The 20704-nt window shown below is 36.1% G+C and overlaps 1 protein-coding gene and 1 long non-coding RNA gene across 6 annotated transcripts in view; one reads left to right on the forward strand and one right to left on the reverse strand.

Moving 5' to 3' along the window:
• The window catches only part of LOC123650209, a 77044-nt gene that overhangs the window by 45664 nt on the left and 10676 nt on the right, over window positions 1-20704 (forward strand). The window lies entirely within an intron of this gene.
• ANK3 (ankyrin 3) overlaps window positions 1-20704 on the reverse strand; it is a 618703-nt gene that overhangs the window by 2535 nt on the left and 595464 nt on the right. For 2 of the 5 annotated variants that reach the window (XM_045568777.1, XM_045568773.1), the window contains exons 42-47: window positions 19772-20147; window positions 17981-18031; window positions 16053-16139; window positions 9534-9617; window positions 9343-9402; window positions 7904-7981 (exon numbers count right to left, since the gene is read on the reverse strand). In XM_045568777.1, the coding sequence (XP_045424733.1) occupies window positions 7913-7981; window positions 9343-9402; window positions 9534-9617; window positions 16053-16139; window positions 17981-18031; window positions 19772-20147 (727 nt within the window). In that variant the 3' untranslated portion in view covers window positions 7904-7912. Of the gene's footprint in view, window positions 1-7893; window positions 7982-9342; window positions 9403-9533; window positions 9618-16052; window positions 16140-17980; window positions 18032-19771; window positions 20148-20704 lie in introns of all 5 variants that reach the window. The other 3 variants (XM_045568776.1, XM_045568775.1, XM_045568774.1) reach the window with 2 other exon arrangements.

A 20704-nucleotide genomic window follows, 5' to 3' on the forward strand; every position in this document is an offset into this window, starting at 1 on the left:
CAGTGACCTTGAGGTTGTTTACTTACCCCAGACAAGTTTCTCTTTAGATGGATCACCTAGGACACTTTGGCTTATGTAAACATGTGAGTACAGAATTTCGTCTGTCTGCCCCACTACAGGTCTGGCTTCCTTTTTTGCAGTAAAAGTGCTACTGACCTCCATGCCCCAGGTCACTAATGCTTGGAGCCAAGAACATCAAAGTATCAGTTCCTTCTGGGTGATTGCAACACCCTCTTACCATGACTCTGCAGAGGTTCCAAAGAAGGAAAGTGACTCATTTGGGCAGATGTCACACAGGGTGGGCAAATCAGAGTAAGATGATCAGGATTTTCTTACCTGTTTTTACCATTTAATCCTGATCTTTCAGGCACCATGCTGCTTAGATGGTCTTACGATAATGTTACCACGGTGCTCTGTTTTCTCTAGTTAAATTTCTTCTCTTCCACTTTTTGTAGCTTAATTGATATACAATTTATATACCATGCTTCATCTATTATAAATATACAGTTTGATAATTTTTAGTAAATTAACATAGATGCGTGATCATCACTACAACCCAGTTAACTTTTTTCTTCATCTCTTCTAAAAGCGAATTCAACTTCCCAGGTTCATTTTGTAATAAGCAGCAAGGTCTTTCTCTTCTCACCTCAAGGCAAGCAAACATTATCTTTCTAGATATATTCTTTTAAAAATGCTGTTAATTATGCCCATTTATAGTGAAGTGAGAATGACTTGGGTGATAGTTTTTTGGTTACCCCTCCAAAATTGAGAGTTAGTTCCCCTTATAAATTTCTCTTTTCTCAGTCATGTAATCAGTGTGTTGGTTCCAATCACACGGGGTGCAGGAAGGTCATTCACTGGACAAAAGACTTTATACCGAGAACAGTGTTGCACACAAAGCACGAGAACTTTGGCTAAGTGACTGACTGTGTGCCTGCTGTAAAAATATTAATACTTGGCATAAACTGTGATGAGAGCGCCATCTGATGGGAAGGAGTGAGGGCAGAAGCCATCAAAACGACATTTCAGAAATAGAAATTTGAATCATTTCCCCTTTCTCGGTTTAGATAATGGATATGAGATAGATGCACTTGCAATTAGAAGTCTTTTTTTTGGCTTTTGTATGCTTTTCAAACCCAAAGGTAGGAAAAACTAATGCAGAAAACCAGTCATTCATTCCTTGTAGCTATTTCATTGTAATTTTTAATTTTAAGAAATATTTTAAAATATAGTAAAATAGCAATTCAATGGATTTTCAGGGCAGTTGATATTTCACAGAGGAATATGTACTTTATTACATCTTGAAGTCAGGAGTATGATCAGGTATAGAGTCAACCTTTCCTTTATAAGCCCATGGACACACCTGTGGTTTTTAGCTCCCAATGACTAGCTTTAAAAAGTTCCCGTATCTTTAACTCAGCATCTGTGGCTCTCTGTGATCCAGCCCAGTGAACCTTTTTAGGCTTAATTCCCTCTACTCTCTACTAAAAAGCTTTGTTTTAGAATCTTGAGTAGTTCCTAAACTTAGTTACCGGTTAGAATTACCTGGGAAGATTTTTTAAAAATCCCAGTATCCAGGCCACATCTCATTCTAGTTTATACACAATTTCTTGGGGTAGGACCTAGCATCAAACATTTTAAACTCTCTAGATGATTTGAGGGCTGGTGATATGTTCTAGAGCAGTGCTTCTCGAAGTTTAGTGTGTATTAAAACTGCGGAATCTTCAGCTGTGGATTCTGATTCAGTAGGTCAGGAGTAAGCCCTGAAATTCTGCATGCCTAGCAAACTTGGGCAATGTTGATACTGCTGGTCCATAGAGCTCCTTTTGTGGATCTAGAATATGTGCCAGTTATCAACTATACATTGTTTTCCAACTTCTTTTCCTTTGCTCATGATTTTGTCTCCACCTATCCTTCCCTTGTTTATTCATCATTTATATCGAAGTTCTCTCTATCCTTCAAGTTTGTTTCAAATGCCATCTCCTTGAAAATGCAGATTCTGTTCTAGCCGAGGTCCCCCTTTACAGGTCAACTCTTTAAGAGTTAGTGCTCTCGTGGCTTAAGGAGGAAAGCCTTTTCTGATCAGAGAATTATTTAGTTCTTCCTTTCTTTCCCTACCCACTTCTCTTTCCTTCCCTTCTCTTCTTTTTCTTTGCAGAGGTCATAGGGCTAAGAACATTTATTTCTAAGCATTTTTCAATGATTTTAGATAATTATAATAAGCTACAGTGCAGTTTTAAAATCATTCCCAATTCAGGTAGGTGTGTTCTTTCACTAATGCCAATAAATGGGGCTTTTTTGAGTTTGTTCTTTTCTAGTGACTTATGATTAAAAACATCTGAAGTCAACAGGACCAGTAATAGAAAAATATGGGGAAAATGTTGATTCATATTTTGGCAGTGAAAAAAAGAATAACACTAATAAAATAAAATTTTATAGTTACTTTAATGTTTATGTGTCAGGCACAGTTCTAAAGTGGATTAGCTCGTTTAATTCTAATAACAATGAAGTACTATTATTTCCTCCATTTTATAGATAAAGAAAGAGAGCCACAGAGCTTTTAAACAGCAATCTCAAGGTTACACAGTTAGTACATAGTGGACCCATAGTGGAGCCATAATTGGAATTCAAACCACCTGACTTGACAACCCTTGCTTTTACCTTGAAGCCCGGGCTTTTGGGATTTTTGCTAGATATTTTTTTTTTAGAGGGTAAGAAAAATAAATTTAAAAATATAATATAAAAACATATCCACTCCAAATGAATTCTAGGAAAATATTCTGGAGGGACAGGGTCCTGGATTTATAGTGAAGCAATTCAGGCTGTATCTCTGACTTCCCAGAAGCAGAAATCAGGAAATCTGGTTAAAATACAGACCTGTCATTCAATGCAGGCTCCAAGATTCTGCTCTCTCTGTCTCTGTTCATTACTTAGTAAAGAGGATGGCAAATACCTGTCTTACTACTTTCCTAGGGTTGCTATGAGAAACAAGTGATATGGAATAATGGAAAGTTCTCTGAAGTTTAAACCACCATCACATGCAGAGGATTTCAGTGACACTGCTGTTCTCACTTCTCCTGCTGTTACATTCTAGCATCTCTGGCTACTGTCTTAGTCTACCAGCCTCTGTGATCCAGGCTCTTCAAGGTTCTATTCTTGGTTCTCTTCTTGTTTCTCTTAATACTAGTAATAATAGCTGCCACTTACTGAGTGCTTACTAACAAGGGTCATGGTTGGATCTCCCTAGGAAGGAAGGGGTCAGGGGCAACCTTTTAAACTCTGAAAATGTTGTTGTTTAGGACTCAATCCTAAGCCCCTTCTCTGCTCATGTCAACTTTCTCCCTAGGTCATCACATCTATTCTCTGGTATTCAATACTCATCTCCAGTGATGACTCTCACGTTCTCATATGTCCAGCTCCAACCTGTCCTCAGAGATCCAGATTTGTATATATAATAAAAATACTTGGATGTCACATAAGCACTTCAGACTCGACAAGTTTAAGCCTGAATGCCTGATGCTCTTCTTAAAACTCATTCCTCTTTCACTTCTACTCTTTTCTCTATCACCCAGTTGTTTATATCAGAAACCTGGGTGTCATTCTTGACTCAACCCTTCTTCTCTTCCCTACCCCCACACTCATCTATCAAGTGCTATTGATCTTCCTAAAACTATTTTCCAGGTTCCAGCCCAAGCCATAACTATGGCTGAATTGGATTATAGCAACAACTTTCTAACTGGTCACCTTCATTTTACTCTTATCCTCCTATCCATTCCCTACATAGTCAGTGTGCTCTTTAAAGAATAAAAGGCAGGGTGGGGTGATGAGTAGGGAGTAGAGAAATCAGGCCAGGCCCTTAAAACCCTCAAAGCCTTCAAATTCCTCTTAGAATGAAATCTAAATCCTTTCCTCTGGCTTACAGGGCTCTGAATAATGGGGCATTTCTCACTTCATCTTGAGCCTACCTCATCTACCACCAGCTCACCAGGCTCTAGTGCACTGATCTTTCCTTTTCTCAAATATGGTAGGCCTTTTCCCACCCGAAGGTCCTTGTACATGTTGTACCCTATAATTGGAATTGTCTTCTCCTTGTCCCCATTCTTTTCATAGTTGTGCCATCTATGGTCTTAAATGTCATGACTTCCCAGAGACCCTCCCTAGCCTCCAAGTCTAAATATATTCCCACATTATTCTTTCATTCGATCCTGGACTTTGTATATTCAGTGCTTTTAAACAACATTTGTCTCATGTTTTTTTCCTTGCAGACTGGGAGATCCAGAAATGCAGGGACCACGGAGGTTTTATTTACCATGGTATATCTAGCCTTTCCATTCTAAGCCAGACAGATGGTCAAATATTCTTTGAGGAATGAATGAAATGAGTTAATTTTTGGCCTCAGATAAAGTGCTGCCCTGACAAGTCTGGGCACTCTTGCCGTGCGTGGCTTCCATATGGTAGGAGATCCTGAGCACTTTTCCAAAGGAGGTGTAGAGTACAGCTATGTGTTAATGTAAACATTTGTTAGGGCTTTTATTTGGGGACCTTCTCTTGCCATGACCTCACTAATCAGCCCTCTAATGTTATTTGATATAAAAATCTGGACATTATGGATACTTTAAAAATAAAGTCTTGCTTTGTTTAAAAAAGAAAACAAAAAACCACGAGTATTTTCATTGAATATAGTATGAAGAAATTTACTGCAAGTTGCCTTTATACATGTATTTGATTCAAAATTTGCTTTTTGGTCTCTAAAGATCATCAGATATTACTTTTTAATATGAGTAATATTCATGAGTTTAAGGGGTCATGTTCCAGATAAGCTCAAATTTTGGTCTTTTGCTCCCCAGCTGTAGGACCTTGGGTAAATTATTTAACTTTTTAAAACCCCTCATTTATTAAAAAAAGTGGGGGGCAATAGTTGTAGTTACCTTACAGCATTATTTTGGGGATTACATAAGGTAATGTGTAATGATTTTACCTAGTGCCTGGCATATAGCAATCAGTCAGTAAATGACTATTGTTATTCATAAGTAATTTTAGAGATAGCTTAGTGTAATAGAGCACTAGATGGAGTATCAATAATCTTCAGTTCGTCCTAGCTCTACCGGTCATAAACTGTGACAGATACATCATCTGACTTCTCCGAGCCTTAGTATCCTCATCTGTAAAAGGTCGCAAACCAAATTGTTCTGACTTGCCTCGTGACTTGTTTGAAGGGTTAGATTACACAGGAATGTAAAAGTACTTTGTAAACCATAAGTCACTATATACTATGTGCAAATCTTTAAAGTCACTGGCTTTTCCCCTCAAAAATAGGATGGCTGTGACTCAATATTAAAGAAAAGCAGGTGTGGAGTTCAGATAGCTCACAATTCAATTGGTTCTAAAGTGGGAAATAAAAATTTTAGTGTCACCATGTGACACTCAGTGATAATTGGCAGCATTCTGTTTCCTTAGTTGTTTTGTTATTTTTTTTTTTTTAAAAAGACAGCCAACATAACTATTTGCAAATTGATTTTTTTCCAGAGCTCACATTCAATGTCCTGGAATTTCAGACAGTATTCTTATTTCCTAATGGAAGGCAAACACTACTTGGAAAGTAAAATTAGGCTTGCTATCAAATCGCTGTTCTTTCCATCTGACACATTAAGTTTGCTGTATGCTGAAGTTATTTTCACATTCATATGAATTAATCTACCCACATTGCTCTTTCCTTTGAGTGGTGTAGCATGTGAGTCTGACAACTTCTTTATAGATGTCTATACAGAAGTCTGACAACTTTTATATAAAATTATTTATAATTTTAAAACATTGTGTGTATTTAGTGACCAAGTCATTTTTATATTACTATAGGACCCTGGGAAGTGTAGCACTGTCACATATTTTTTGGTATCATTTATTCACAGACATTAGGTATATGTTATTGTAGAAAACTGGTCCAGCTATTGTAAGTAACCTTTTTGGTTCTTTCCCACTCAGAGTATATGGTTGAATGAGTTGCTAAACATTTAGGGGCATACTAACACTGACTGAACTCTCTTCTACGTCATTTAGAATTTTTAAATGCACTAATTCAAGATAGCAAACTCATGCACAATACTTCATCAATCTCCTATACATAAGTCTTTCTCACCTGGTTCAGCAGTAGGATATGCATAATATATGAGTTCACAGTAGACATTAGTACATCGATGTCATCCCTAGTTTTCTCATCTTTCACCCTTCACATCCAATAACAAGCATGCTGTGTCAATATCTCTTGATTCAGCCATTCTCACTGCCAAAGCTAGCATCTGCAATAGTTTCTTAACAGATTTTCTGCTCATCTATTACTGCCCCTTCCAATTCATTCTCTTCCCTGCATCTGGAGTGAGTAATGAGGAACATAAACTGGATCATATCCCATCCTTGCCTAAAAACTTTCAGTGATTTCCCACTGCTTTTAGGGTAAAGACCAGAATCCTTACAGAGATGACCGACTCCTATTCATCTTTACAACTCAGCTCAAATACCACATTCTCAAGGAAGCCGTCCCTGTCGCCTCACACCCAGGTTGAGTGTCCAGTAAACATGGCTGAAAAAGTGGGCTCTGGAGGCAGCTCATTGGGGTTTGTAACCTATTTCTGCCACACTTTTCTTATATGACCTTGGACTGCTTTGGTCCTGTTTCCTCATCTGTTAAAAGGCGATAATAAGGGCACCTGTTCAAGAGGTCTGGCTGTGAGAACTAAACGAAGAACACATGGAAAACACTTAGAAGAATATGGATAGGAAATATTTCCAGAGCACTCTGCGGTTTTTCAGTTTTTTCCATGCCATTAAACAGTGATGTAAGAAAGCCTCACAGAAAGGAAGTGAATTAAATGTTAGAATGGATAAATAAATAAATGATGATGTTGGGGGAGGGAGAATTAGAAATTTATCTGAGCCTTACTTAGCTCACATATAAAATTAGGGGCAATGAGACTAGATTATTTCTTAGTTCCTTACGTCAGCACTTCAAATACCAGGATTCTGGTATGTAGGAAACAGGAAACACAAGTGAAAACCAGAATCTGTTCTTTCTTACTTTAACCAGTGGGGCACAGAGGACTATAGGTGAATGGCCCTGAAGAAATGATTCTGCTTCACCTTCTGCTTAACCAGACTTCTGCTTAACCAGAATTTACCTCAGAATTTTGTTTTTTTTCCACCCCAAATGGCCTTTCTAATTGTAGCTATGTAGAAATGGGACAGTGTAAAATCTGGAAAACAATGTTAAAGGAAAATAGTGTGATCTATAAAGTCCAAGCAAATTTAAACAAAGCTCACTTTACTAAACAAACATTTAACTTAAAACAAGAACAGTACTATCATTAACCAATTTTTTTCCCCTTTGGTTTGTATAAAATATGTAAAGTTGTAGATGGGGGTGTCAGTCACTTAATTTAGACTTGGCAACCACTATATTGCAACCAAAATTATATCCTCAGATGCTATTCTGCTAAAATGGCAAAATGCAGGATCAATAGAATTCTCAAAGTACATCTGTAAGAATTATTTGTTGCCATATAGTCTGACTGTTAGATTGTGTAAGGCTACTGCATTTCATGATAAGCCTTCACTCTTACAGGAGATTCAAAAATCACTATTTATATTTGCTTCTGCAAACATAATTTAGATGTAAATTCCTGCCTAATTTGTGAGGGGAAAGTTAATGGACCGTGAAACTAGAATCAAGTCTCTGTGTGTGTATACACACATATATATATGCAAACATAAAAAGAACTTGAACAACTTCATATTTGATTTTCAAAGCTGGAATTCAGTGAAAAAGAGAGGAAGGTGAAGATCTGATTCACTTATATAGTGAATTTTGAAGTGAACTGTTGTTGATATGAGCGTATTTATCACCTTGACTGACCATTCACTGTTATGAGTGGCTCTTCTTTTCCACATGGCGGATTTCTTTCTTCGTCTTCACCTTATAACCTTCTCCCTGCTTTAAAAGGAATATACACATTAAGATTTCATAATGAAAGAGTTTTAGTTATAAAGCAGTCCCATTCTGGTCCTTGGAAGCTGGATTAGGATAAGTGAAACAGTTTAAAGCACTTTGTCACTTCATGTCCAAAACTACATACAATCTAGTTGGCTTAACTACACAGCTGAGCGTCATCAAGGCAAGCTGGCTAGAGAGCACTGTCAAAACGAATACGACAGAACTATATTTCACAATAATTCAGTAGGTTAGTGATAAATGAAAATGAGCAGCCTATACATTTCCTATAGTGACTAGAAGAAATTGCTAAAAGTTCACAAGGCACCCAAATCCCAATTTTAAAACATACCAGTAATTTATGGCTTTTTAATGGCCAGCAGAATTTTAAGTGACCTGTTGCAATGAAACTGAAATTTCTCAGTAAAGCACTAATCAAGAACTAAAAGCCATAGAAATGCTATTGATCTGAGGAGCTTTTTTTTTTTTTTTAAGTTTGTGGAATTACTAATGCCTTCCTCTCACTATCAGACCAATGAGGCATCTATTTTCCATAAACCAAGACTTCTCTTCACTGAGCATCAGGAACATACTGCTCTGAGAGCAAGGCCGTTGCACAATTACTTAGTTTCCACTCTACTTTTAACGGAAAACACAAGTAGCGTTTCCAATTTTCTGATTGAATACGTCTGACAAATTTTCAATTCATTTTATTCTTATGTAAACAGTCTATTGAAGTTTCTATTTTTAAAGTGAAAAGGGTAAAGATCTGAGAAATAGAAAGAAATGAAGCATAACTAGAAATGTTCTCTCTAAGATGGGGATTCGGTGGTGAGTTTCACTGGTCAGTGGTAAGTTCGGTTCTTTAACTGGCACGTTGGACATGAGCTATTATAAACTCAAAGAGGCAAACCCTCCTCAGGTTAAGGTATAGGAATTTAGATTTTCCTACAGAACATGGTAGAAAGGGAAAAATATATAGATTTGATGTAGGATCTTGAATGGAGCCTTCTGCTATTCTAACATTTAAACCCTGGGCATTTGGAGTGTTCTGTCCCTGTCCCAGGCAGTGCTCTGCTGAAGGCCAAGCCCTTGGTGGGGCCGGGGCATTCTTCAGTTCTCTCAAACGAGCACGTTCTTTCCCCCATAAATGAACTTAACTCTACGAAAACTCTGAAGACAGTAAAAAAGTATACGTTAGGAAGCAAAGTCTTTTTCTTTGACCCTAATCAAATGCATAAGACGTCAAAAGCAACAAACACTTCAAGGTGCCACACTGCAGATGCCAGCCTGTTAGCAGTATTTTCTAGGGAGTGCACAAGCTTTTATCCTCTACGTTCTCCTTGGCAGCCCCTCTCCATTACCACATCATCATGTTTTCTCTCTTGTGGGATAACAATTCGTCTTATTACTTTCCGAGTGATCTGTAGGAAGCAATAGTGAAAAGTAGAGATTTTTCTGTTTCAAGAGGTGACACTACAGCACAGAAAATAGCAGTGTTTTTAATGCAGAAATCTAAGTTCCAAGAGAAGCATGAAATCTCAATGGTGATTACTTTTCTGGTGATGAGGTTGCCTTCTTCATCAGTAAATTTTTCTTCTGTGACAGATTCACCAGGAATGTTCTTTGCTTCCTCTCCCTAAAGGATTTGGCATAGAGATTAGCAACACACTAGATGGAGAAATCTCCACACCACTCCAAACACCACACATGCTCCGGAATTGTGGAAAAAGAATTTGTACACTCTACTTGCTACTCCATTCCAAGGGGAAAAGGATGACGTCACTGATGGTTATTTAGCAGTCCACAGCGTTCAAGCATTAAACCTTAAGAGTGATGGTTAGCAACAAATTCCAAGAAGGAAGAATGTGAAAATATATGATTACAGAATGTAGTTACACATTGATAAACCAAAAGGCTTCATTTGTAGAAAAAACTCTTAGCCAACGACTAGAGCTCTGATTCAGTCATCTCACTCTGAGCACAGTGTTTCTTCCTTAGGCCTACCAAATCTCTAGGATCTTTGTGCATTGAGTTTTATCTTATTTGAATTAAGACAGTACCTTAGTTTGGGCATAATATTTGTCATTCATATTACTTTTATTTAAAAATTCATTTACTCAGGGTAATACATACATTTTTTGATAGACTCTGAGCAGTGTTCAGAGCGCAGTGAGAATTCTATTTTTAGACTGAGCCTTTCATAAGTTTTAAGTGAGAATGAGTATGTCTGATGTAGTATATAGCTTAAGAGTACTACCTTGAAGTGAAGAGGTCTCATGTGATGACTGATTATCTCCATTGCCAGAGGCCAAAAAAAGAGATAAAATCAATACCAAAGGAATTTGAGATTATATATTTCAGTTGGTGACTGTTAGCTGATTTCTAAAGCGGAAACTGTCAAAGGTCTCCCTCTGATGAGTTTAAAAAATGGAATAGATTCTTAACTCTCCAGGGTAGGCTCATATTCTGTCTGTAGGCAGGTTGGTGGATTTAGATGGCTCCTTAGGATCTCTCTGTTGGCTCCCCAATTGTCTAATAAGACAAACCACTCAGCAAAAAGAGGACTGTATCTGCATTCCATTACCTTCCTCACTGGTGGTCAACTTCAGGTTTGTGCCACTTACAGTTTTGAGGAATAAGAATAAACATCTTAAGTGTGGACTAATACTCAGGGACCTATTGACCTGTTAGACATCTTATTGAAAAGGTGAAGTGGATAACAGTCCAGTGCAGTGTACAGATGTGTTTTTTCCCAGGAAAAATGGCCAATCACAAAGACAGCTGCATTCTGGAGAGAGCCAGGATTCTAACTTTTTTTCAGTGTCATTGGAATGGAAAAGATAGTGGCTCTGATAATGGTGAGAAAATTCTAAGATTGCCTTATGTCACAACTGAAAGGCAGTTCTGGTTTGAAATGACAGAATAAAGACTAAAACACTATTGTTTCACTAACAAAATTCTGTTCTCATTTTCTTTCATTACAAAGTGACTTTCTGTTCTTAGAGATTGTGCGTGCACAGGTCATGACAATGGGTGGGACATATGACTCAATTTTACCTCACTATGGTACAGGTGGTATGAAAATAAAACTAGATGTTTCTTGCTGCTCATGTTTAGTTCATCCTAAATATTGCTTATGACTAGTCTCAATTAGCACAGTTAAGAGGGAAGAAAACTGGGACAATGTAAAGGTCTTATGTCTCAATGAACTTAAAACCTGCATCAAGTTTTTTATGGGAATATCATATTTCCTATGGTTGGTTTCATATGTTTGGGAAAAAACCCATAATTTTAAAAGTAAAGGCATAAAGACAGCAAAAAAGCCAACAGAATGTCATAAAATGTTTTACTATAGTTTAAAATGAATGAATGACATTTTTGAACTAACTCTTAGAAATTTCTAGCCCTTTGAATGCTAAAAGATTAAAGGATCCCAGGAAAATCCAGAAAATGAGTATCCTATTGGATATGTTATGAATGGATCCTCTTATGGGGAAAGATGCCAGTTAATTTTTAAATTGTTTGGACAGTCTCTGAAAGGAATATGATGTAGGTATATTTATAAGCATAGAAAATACATACAAGAATACTGATTTAGACTAATAGCCTGAGAAAGAGCAAAGCCCTACTTAAAAATAACAAGCCATATAGGTTATTGAAAACTATTCTGCTATGTTGGCATTTTCATTGTTTCATACTGAAAATCATACTATTTATATATAAATAAAGGCAAAGGTACATCTTTTTGTCTTATATGGCTATTAAATATGGTCAATGATTGCTTTAATAGGGTTAAAATAAATTGATTATGTAGAAACTCACTGTACTGGGGGAGTGGATTAGATAGGTAGGAAAGACAGTAAGGAGTATGTTTTTAAAAAATTTATCCATCTTTTATTCTGTCAAATATATTAGAGACCAAGCGTTACCAAGGAGAGCTCTCTGGGGCCACTCTTCAGTGAGAGAGAATAATCTCTAATTAGCTTCTAAAGTTCTTGCAAACAGTTTGTACTTTCAGGTAAACAAATTTTCCCCCAGTCCTGTTGACAACAGTATTTCTGGCAACCCCTCTAACGTCCCCCCCATTTTAAAGGAAAGTGACAGCATGGATGGTGTTACATTTTCACCTCTGGTGTCTGCCTTAATGAAAACTAACAGTACTTCCCTTTGGCCTCTGCTAGAAGCACAGCATTTTTCAATTTTTAGTTCTCTCCCTTTGAAATTTTTAATAAAATGAAAGAATAACAGTATGAAATGTACCAATTTGCTTTGACATACTCATTAAAACTTGAACTTTCCAAAAACAGGATGGATGTGATGTATTTTGCAAAAAGCAAGTTACTAAGCAATATGTATGATATAACCTACTTTTATATTCTAAAAAACCTAGCTAGGCCTTGTTTGCACATGTACTTTCTATATTGGTATATGTGTATAAAAACAATCTGATGCTTGTGAATAGTGTTTACCTCTGGAAAATAGAATGGGTGAATAGAACATTATATACTTTTGAATTGTTTGATTTGTGGAAAACATACATGTAAACTCTTATTTAGGGAAGCCAGTAAAAATATTGAAAATAGAAATCAAAATACAGTTGCACTATATAGTAAAAATTCAGTTATTTTAATCTTATCAAACTTCACAGTAGTTTGGTTGTTAGTTGGTTTGAAGTTTTTACCTTTGCAATCACTGGATTTGCTAAGCAAATAAGGTAAACAAACTCACAGGACTAGTTAATAACTTAAATTGCTTCTAAGCATTTGAAACCACTGTATTTTCAAATAGTATAGAAATAAATGAATATGCTGATAAAAATTTTAAAAGTCCCATGACAAATAGGAGAATTTGTTAACTTCACTCATTCCAGAGGGATTGGAAAATATTAAATATAAAAAATAAAAACTTCACAAAAAAAAGAATGGACACATATATGAAAGTAAAGAGAAAATTTGTAAAATTATGCTTTTACCCCATGTATTATACAAATTGAATGCTAAGAAAACAGATTTGCCCTGACTTGTGCCAATCCAATCCTCAGCACACCTATTGCTTCTTTTGGAAGACAATTCCCAGCAAAAGCTGGCTCTGGGAGGGATGGAACAACCCCAAAATAGTTTTCAGTTCTGAGATATTAAGTGCTAGGGGGATTACGATGGCAAACAGTATAACTGTGCTAGTTCAGTTCAGGGTTGGACAGCATTCAGGAAGTAGGTCAAATTCCCAGCATTCCAGCCCCATCAAATAGTTTCCAGCAATGACAGATCAATGCTGCCTTCTGTGCCACAGGAAAGGTCTGAATAGCCAAATGCCTGATTTAGTCTAGCAAACGATATTCCTTTTTTATTTGTTCTGGAAGAGAAATATAACATTCCTCAGTATACTTGGGGATTGGTTCCAGGACCCCCAAGGAGAACAAAATCCCAGGATGCTCATGTCTCTTTTATAAAATGGCACACGGTAATCTTCCTGTATATTTTAAATCATCTCTAGATTACTTGGAATACCTAATATAATGTAAATGATGTATAAATAGTTGTTATACTGTATTGTTTTTTATTTGTATTTTTTATCATTGGGTTTTTTTCCTGAATATTTTCAATTCATGGTTGGTTGAATCTGTGAACATGGAACCCGCCAATACAGAGGGCAGGCTGCCCGTGAAGTACTGTGGACAAAGTACTTCTCTAGAGGGCTAGGGAGGAGACTCTGGTCCCAGAGCTGCTACTGCTATGTGATTTTGGGTAAATCAATTCATCTCCAATCTTCAGTTTTGTCAGGTAGGAAAAGGGATAATTTTAGTCTTGTTGACCTCTCTAGGTCTTAACATTTCCATTTTATGTTTTTGACAAAGATGATTCCCATGTCACATGGATCTTACATACAAAGACAGCAGTATGTGGAGTAAAGAGAAAAGCAACAGTAGAGTCATCCTTTCCAACTGCCCCAACAATCTGAACAGAAAAATATTAACTAGAAAGAATTCTATATATGTAACTTATAAAGCTTTTTTTGTATACCTATAGCTTCCAATAATAATCACAACTATTCTTTAGCTTTTGGTTTTTCCATCACGTATGAAAGACATTTCTCAAAGCTCATTTGTGAATGATTCTATTGTTTTTACAATGCTTTCTCCAGTTATAAACCCATTCTCTGATTCCACTCAGTCTCTCTAAAATTACACTAACGTCAAGAAGTGGGTATTTGGGGAGAATTATGAAGCCTATAACATCACAGCATTTGGTCTTTTAAATTTAAGCTCTTAATAATTTATGTTAACATATAATTATATGTTAAGCTCAAATACATAGATAACTCACTCCAATAAAATTACTTAAAAACCTATCTTGCTGATGGCATGTCTAGAATTCTAGGAAACCAAAAGAAATAACCCTTATTGACTTGGGGGGTTTTAATGTTGTTACTGCTTTTGTCTTCTTTAGAGAAAAACTTATCCCCGGCCGCCCACTTTTTTTTTGCATGATTATGTTTGTTTTCTTCTGTTCTAGATAGGGTCAACTTCTATAGTTCTAGATAGGGTCAACTTATAATGGGCAACTATTATAAAGGAATGAGGTAGGTAACATGAGTATGTCATATGTTAAGTATAAAAAGTAAGTTACAAAACAGTATGTTGTGCTTTTTCTAGATGTTTCACCCTATCATTTCTTGAAGACATTGAGTATGGGAATGATAAAACCTGAGCAAAGAGCTTTAACACCTTCAGAAAATTGAATCAAGTAGTCTCCCCCAAGCTCCCATCCCAGAGAACATGTGTGAGATGACGAATTAAGAGCATTTTATAGATAGCAGGTTGAATACTTGCAAATATGCTAGACAACAATAAGTAACTTGGCTTGCCTATGTGGAATTTTCAAAGAAGTGATTCATGTTTTTTTGTGAGTACCCTATTGAGCTTGATTTGGGGGATAACTGAAAATTTTGACAAGGATTTATTTTCTTCTCTAATGTTTCCAGAGTCTTAGAAAAACTGTATTACCACAGATTTGGCAGAGTTTCTTCTCTTCTTTCATCTGATCTTCAGGAAAAGTACAAAGCAGCAGGATTAAGAAATTTTGGATACCTGAGCCAACTTTTCTATTCTCCACTGGGTCTCCTGACATTTAAAGATTGGATGATAAGTTTGATAAATGGTTTTCAATAGATATTTCTCTTCCTCTCTTTCTTTCCAGAGCTACTAACTGAGAAGCCTCAGGTTTTTTGGATCACACTCAAAAGTATATGCACTGAAAATGGATTTCTAGTTCTCTGCACTCAATTATTCTAATATCAAGAAAGATCTTTCTAAAGTTAGAGTAATGAAGACAAGTGGCAGCCTGGGAGAAGCATTCTGCTAGGCCTGACCACGCGTTAGGTCAGTGCTTCTAAAGGCCTTTCAAATTGTGCTGTAATAGGGTGGAATTACATTTTTCATTTGTAGTAAAAATTGACTCCTATACTTAAAAATACAGCTTGAGGTTTTTTGTTGTTGTTGTTGTTTTTTTTTTTTTTGGTATGTTAGTAAAGTTAAAAACGTTCAGAATTTTTTGCTTGACTAGCATTATGTTACATACATTCATGCCAGCCTGTAACCTCAAAATCACAGCCATTGATTGATTATGGAAAACTACTTTCCATTTAAAAATTCTTAAGACAGTAGGAATTTGAGACTGAGAAGGAAGCCTTTTAATTTTCTTTCTTCCTTGTCTTACCTCATACCTCATGACAGTCTCTGAGGTTTCAATTGAGCATTTTGTTTGATATGAACTACTCTCTCACCAAGATAGAATCTTTGTTCACACACATAACACTTCTCTGAGGAAAGCAGGATACAGATTCCAAGAATTCTAAGATAAAATTACAACTGCCACATGTCAAACAGGCCTACACAGAATACTTAGTATCATGCAACATGGCTTTTCCTTTTTGGTTGTTTTTATAAGCTTTCAAGTGTGCAAAGAAACACATACAGAGCCATTTCATCATCAAGCATGCTGAAATTTCAAAACCACAATAAAGGAGTTTCTAATAATACAGCCGTGCCCCATATAATCCAGCTACAGGATACCTTTAAAATCAAACGCCGGCGAATAACTCGGGTAGTGACTCTCCGTTCTTCCTCTGAACTTGAACCACTCTCACTGTCTTTCAAGTCCTGATAAATGCATTTTTAGTATAATTTTACCATCACACTTAAAACAAAAGACATTCTGAGAAGGGAAATCAAGAGAGAATTACATTTACTTGCTGTTTCTTGCCCACTAAGGAAAATCATGATGTATATTTGTGAGAATCTTTAAAAAAAATTTAAATGGAAGAAAATTTTTGAGCAGAATTCTAAATGAGATTACTTTGTGTGTGTGTATATATGCAAAGATCAAGGTCACTAAGTTATAAATTATGAAAAATAATTATAAAGCCTTTTTTGCATCAGAAACTACATGATGAGCTGGGTATGGTGGCTCCTGCCTGTAATCCCAAGTGACTCAGCAGGCTTAGGCAGGAGGATAGCTTAAGCACAGGAGTTCAAGGCTGCAGTGAGCTGTGATCATGCCACCGTACTTCAGCCTGGGTAACAGAGCAAGACCTCATCTCCTAAAAAAAAAAAAAACAAAAAAACCCCCCACTACATGCTACTATTAGTTTGAAGAACCATTCATATTTGTATTTCTTTTAAGAGTAGTTTTAAATCGATATTCATTTGCCTTGAATGTATAACCTTGTAATTTGGACCAAGTAATTGGTAAAGTTTATTCAAATGAATGAAGGAATAAACATGTAAAAACTTGAAGTCCTGCTTTAAAGAACTGAGAAGACTATGATACAAACAAGAATACTGTTATTGCAAAACATATTAATTTTTAAGCAATAAGAGTAGGAATCAGTAAAAACTACCAAGTGGCAAATAGTTCATAATTCAAAGGAAAAACTATCTTTAGCTTTTACTTTAAAATACCATGGTGAAGAATATTTACTGAGTGATTTTAGTTCTAAATTTTAGTGGTGAAACTCTGAAAATCAGAATTATTTTTTATTGTATTTTATTTTCTAAGTTGACTAGTTACCTCAAATCTAATAGTCCTGAAGATAGAAGTTGTAATTGCCATTCATTGGAAAAATGAATAGCAATACTTGTAAAAATAGTGAAAAAAAAATGAATATAGTTGCTATAGAAGCTGTAGGTGTTAGATAAAATGCTTTATGAAATGTCAGTTGAAAAAAATAGCCTCATTTATTATCTATTCATCAAAGGTAAATTTCACAAGTATTTAAAAATGTTACAGGTAATATCTACCGTGACTTTGTAGGAAATTTCATCTAAACAAAATACCCCACTGACTAATATGGTTTCAAATGGAAATAGCAGCCAGTTTCTTTACAAGGAGTAAGGACTTGAGAACTGAGTATTCCCTATTACATTTTTAAATTTTCAGAAAAGGACAGTAAATTCAGGACACTCAGAATGATCCAAGTATGGTGGAAGGAGGTCCTTGAAATGGTTCAAGAACACAGGAAAAGGTAAAAGGAATTCATGTTGATGAAAGAAAGGAATTACTCATCAGCATCCTGGGATTAATGGGTTGGATGAGGCAAAAGGGAAAACTGAATATGAATTATCCATACACGGAATCTTAAACTGGGGAAAGGTTTTTACTTGGGTAAATTCAAGAGCAGAAGAAGATATGTTAATGTAAACATTAACAACAAACCTAGATGTCAATTATACCATAATCCTCCAAAGCACCATTTGAGACCAGCCCCTTACATAAAGAAAAAGTGGCCATTTGGCCAATGTTTCAGTTTCCACTTTCTCCCTGGAGTCTCTGCTAAACTGCAAGGGAAGGGTAGAGAGAAGATGGTAGGTAGCAGAATCTCAGGATCAAGCTTCCTTTTAGAGAATTCTCTGGGAATTGATAAAGAGGGAAACTAGGAGACCAAATGGAATTTTCCCAGTACTCCTTGCCATGGGTCACGTGGAAAATAGCAGAATTTTACCTTGTAACAGCAGGCAGTCATCCGTATAAGAGCCGCACCCGGACTTTTGACCTGATTTTTTAGGGGATAAAAAGGGGGCTGTTTTCTGAGATAGTACATCAGATAACCTAGTAGGTTGCTAATATACTATGGTATAGCCATGAATATACATCCTAAACATCTCTGGATTTCTTGTGAGGTCAGGCTCATATCTCCCAGAAGCTTTATTATGGATTTTTATGGTCATGAAGTCTTTGTGCATTAAGAGGAGGACTGGTGACCAAATACCAAAGGCACAAACTCATTTTTAAGAAATCTTTAAGATGCCTTCTACTAGCATTTATCTTCCATTACTGACAAACTCAACTGTTTGCACTCAAGGTTAAAAACTTCATTTTCAACCTCATTATACCAATAGTCAGTATGGTTCCTCAATGACCAATATGTATGCACATAGCAGTATTTATTTCCATTTGTATAGTAATTTGCCTTTGGAACATCTATGTTGATTTTTAATAGGCTTTTGCAGAATCAATCTTCATAGGAAAAATATAGCTGTTATTGCTTCTCCCTGTATTTTGTGGGCTCATTTTAAAAGGGAACATATAGCATTTTAAAAGGAGACATTCCATTCAAACTCATACTGCTTAAATACACTAAGAATCAAGTGAAAGACAGAAATCAATATTCAAAACCACACTTGTCAGGAAGGAGTCAACAAAAGGCTTGAAAAAAACTCAAACAGAAAAGCTTAAAAGAAAAACAGAAAAACCATTGATTCAGTCAATGTTTAATTATTGATTTTACTTCCTCTCATTTTCCCTTCTAACTAGTAGGAAAGTAGTCAAAAGAGGGGAAAAGGAAAGGATATGATGAGTTGATAATTCAATTACCTAGCTCCAGGGTGATTAGGAGTTTACTATGTCTTTCTAAACCTTAAACTACTCATGGACTCATTATTTTAGAAAAGACTTGTCTTTTTTCTCCCAAAACACTACAGTGGGTCTTAAGTGAACTAGATATGTCTCAGGGAAAACTCCAAGTGCTACTATTCCAAAGATGTATAATTCTCAATCTATGTCTATTGCATAGTTGATGAAGAGAGGCAAAAATCAAGAGAGCAAAAAGCAGTAAAAAATAGAGCTGATTTTTATTCTTATATCCATCTATGAGTCATAATTTCCATTTGAAATATTTTTAATATCTAAAAATAGTAAACCTCAAAGAATAAAAAAAATCTATTAGATGATACCACAATACCATAAGTATAAAGAGCAAGTAAATCTATCACAGTATGGTTTTTAAATTATTAGAAACAAATGTTAAAACAATTACCAACTTGGATATAAAAATTTAAAAAATGGTACTTCTAACTTTACATTTCTAACTGCTGTCAACCCACCACTTTTAGGGTTGGGAACTGTATCTCTTCAATTTTTAAAACACACTTTCAGACAACAGACCTTAGAACTCGTAAATGGGTCAGGTGTGACAGACTCTTTAAATTAAGCCAGCGAACCAGACAGGGTCAGAAAGTGGGTGGAGTTACTTAACATCTCTGTGGTTCTTTTCCCTCCTGAAAAATGACTAAAGCGATAATCCTTTTTCCTATCCAATGAATGAAGGTACGATCAAATGGCACATGTTTTACTCAGTACTGTCTTTACCTCTACCATTTAGTGCTACAATTTCACACATCTGTAATTTGGAAATAAAGAACCTTGGGCCCAGTGCTACAAGATTAATCAAAAGAAGCAGAGCATCAGTACTTGCAATTTAAATGAGAGCTTACTAGATGACCAGAAGACCTACCTTTTGCTCACACCCACTGGACCCCTCTTCTTCATGGAGGTTAAGCCGGGGCTTGCCATCTGCAGAAGTCCTACTCATCTTTTTCATACTGACAGGCACACAGGGTTTAGTGTCTTCTATTACAAGCTTGCTGGTTTCTTCCAGGGATTTATGATATGCTGCTAGTGGTGATGCTGGTTCCTCAACACGACCAGATCCGTGTATTTTCGGTTTCAGAGTTTCCTTAGCACTCTGTTTTCCTATATCATTTTGGGATTCTGGAAAGTAAGATTTTGTCTTTGCTTCTGGAGTGACTTCTGCATGGCTTCCATTTGCTTCAAATTTTCCAGGCTCTCCTTTGAGATACGAGGTAATGGAATCTCTACACTGGTCAGGGCTGCAAAAGATAAAATATGAAAATTTATAATGGCAATATGTGCCTGGAAATGGGCTTCAGAAACTCTGAAGTTTTAACAACCATGTCTTTTAACTACTTCTGAAGGCATAAAATACCTAGAGTTCCAACCCCACCAATCTTAAGAGGATATTTCAAAATGCCTTTAAAATCACTAGTTAAAAACAAACAAAAAACTCCTGACAGAGAACAAAATGAATTCCTGTGGCATCCCCAAGAACCCCAAATTCCAGTTCTTTGTATGTTTTCGATTGTAAATCCTGCCGTTACAGTTTTCTAACCATAATACCTTTATTCGAATCTCACCCTTCTTCACTCTTGACCTCTGCTGATCTCAGTGGTGATGAGTGTGTTGGTGCTCACCTTTTGCTTCCACCTATGTGAGAATTGTTTTCCCTTAACTATTAAAAATCTTTTCCAACATGTTCTCTTAAATTGACCTCTACTTTATTACTAGTTTCAGTATAGGCTGTTCTTCATTTTATTTTGTAGCTTGTGTATTATTTTCAGTGTCTTTATTATCTGTAGAAGGCAATAAT

Source organism: Lemur catta, chromosome 14, assembly GCF_020740605.2.
Source record: "Lemur catta isolate mLemCat1 chromosome 14, mLemCat1.pri, whole genome shotgun sequence".
NCBI classification, from domain to species: domain Eukaryota; kingdom Metazoa; phylum Chordata; class Mammalia; order Primates; family Lemuridae; genus Lemur; species Lemur catta.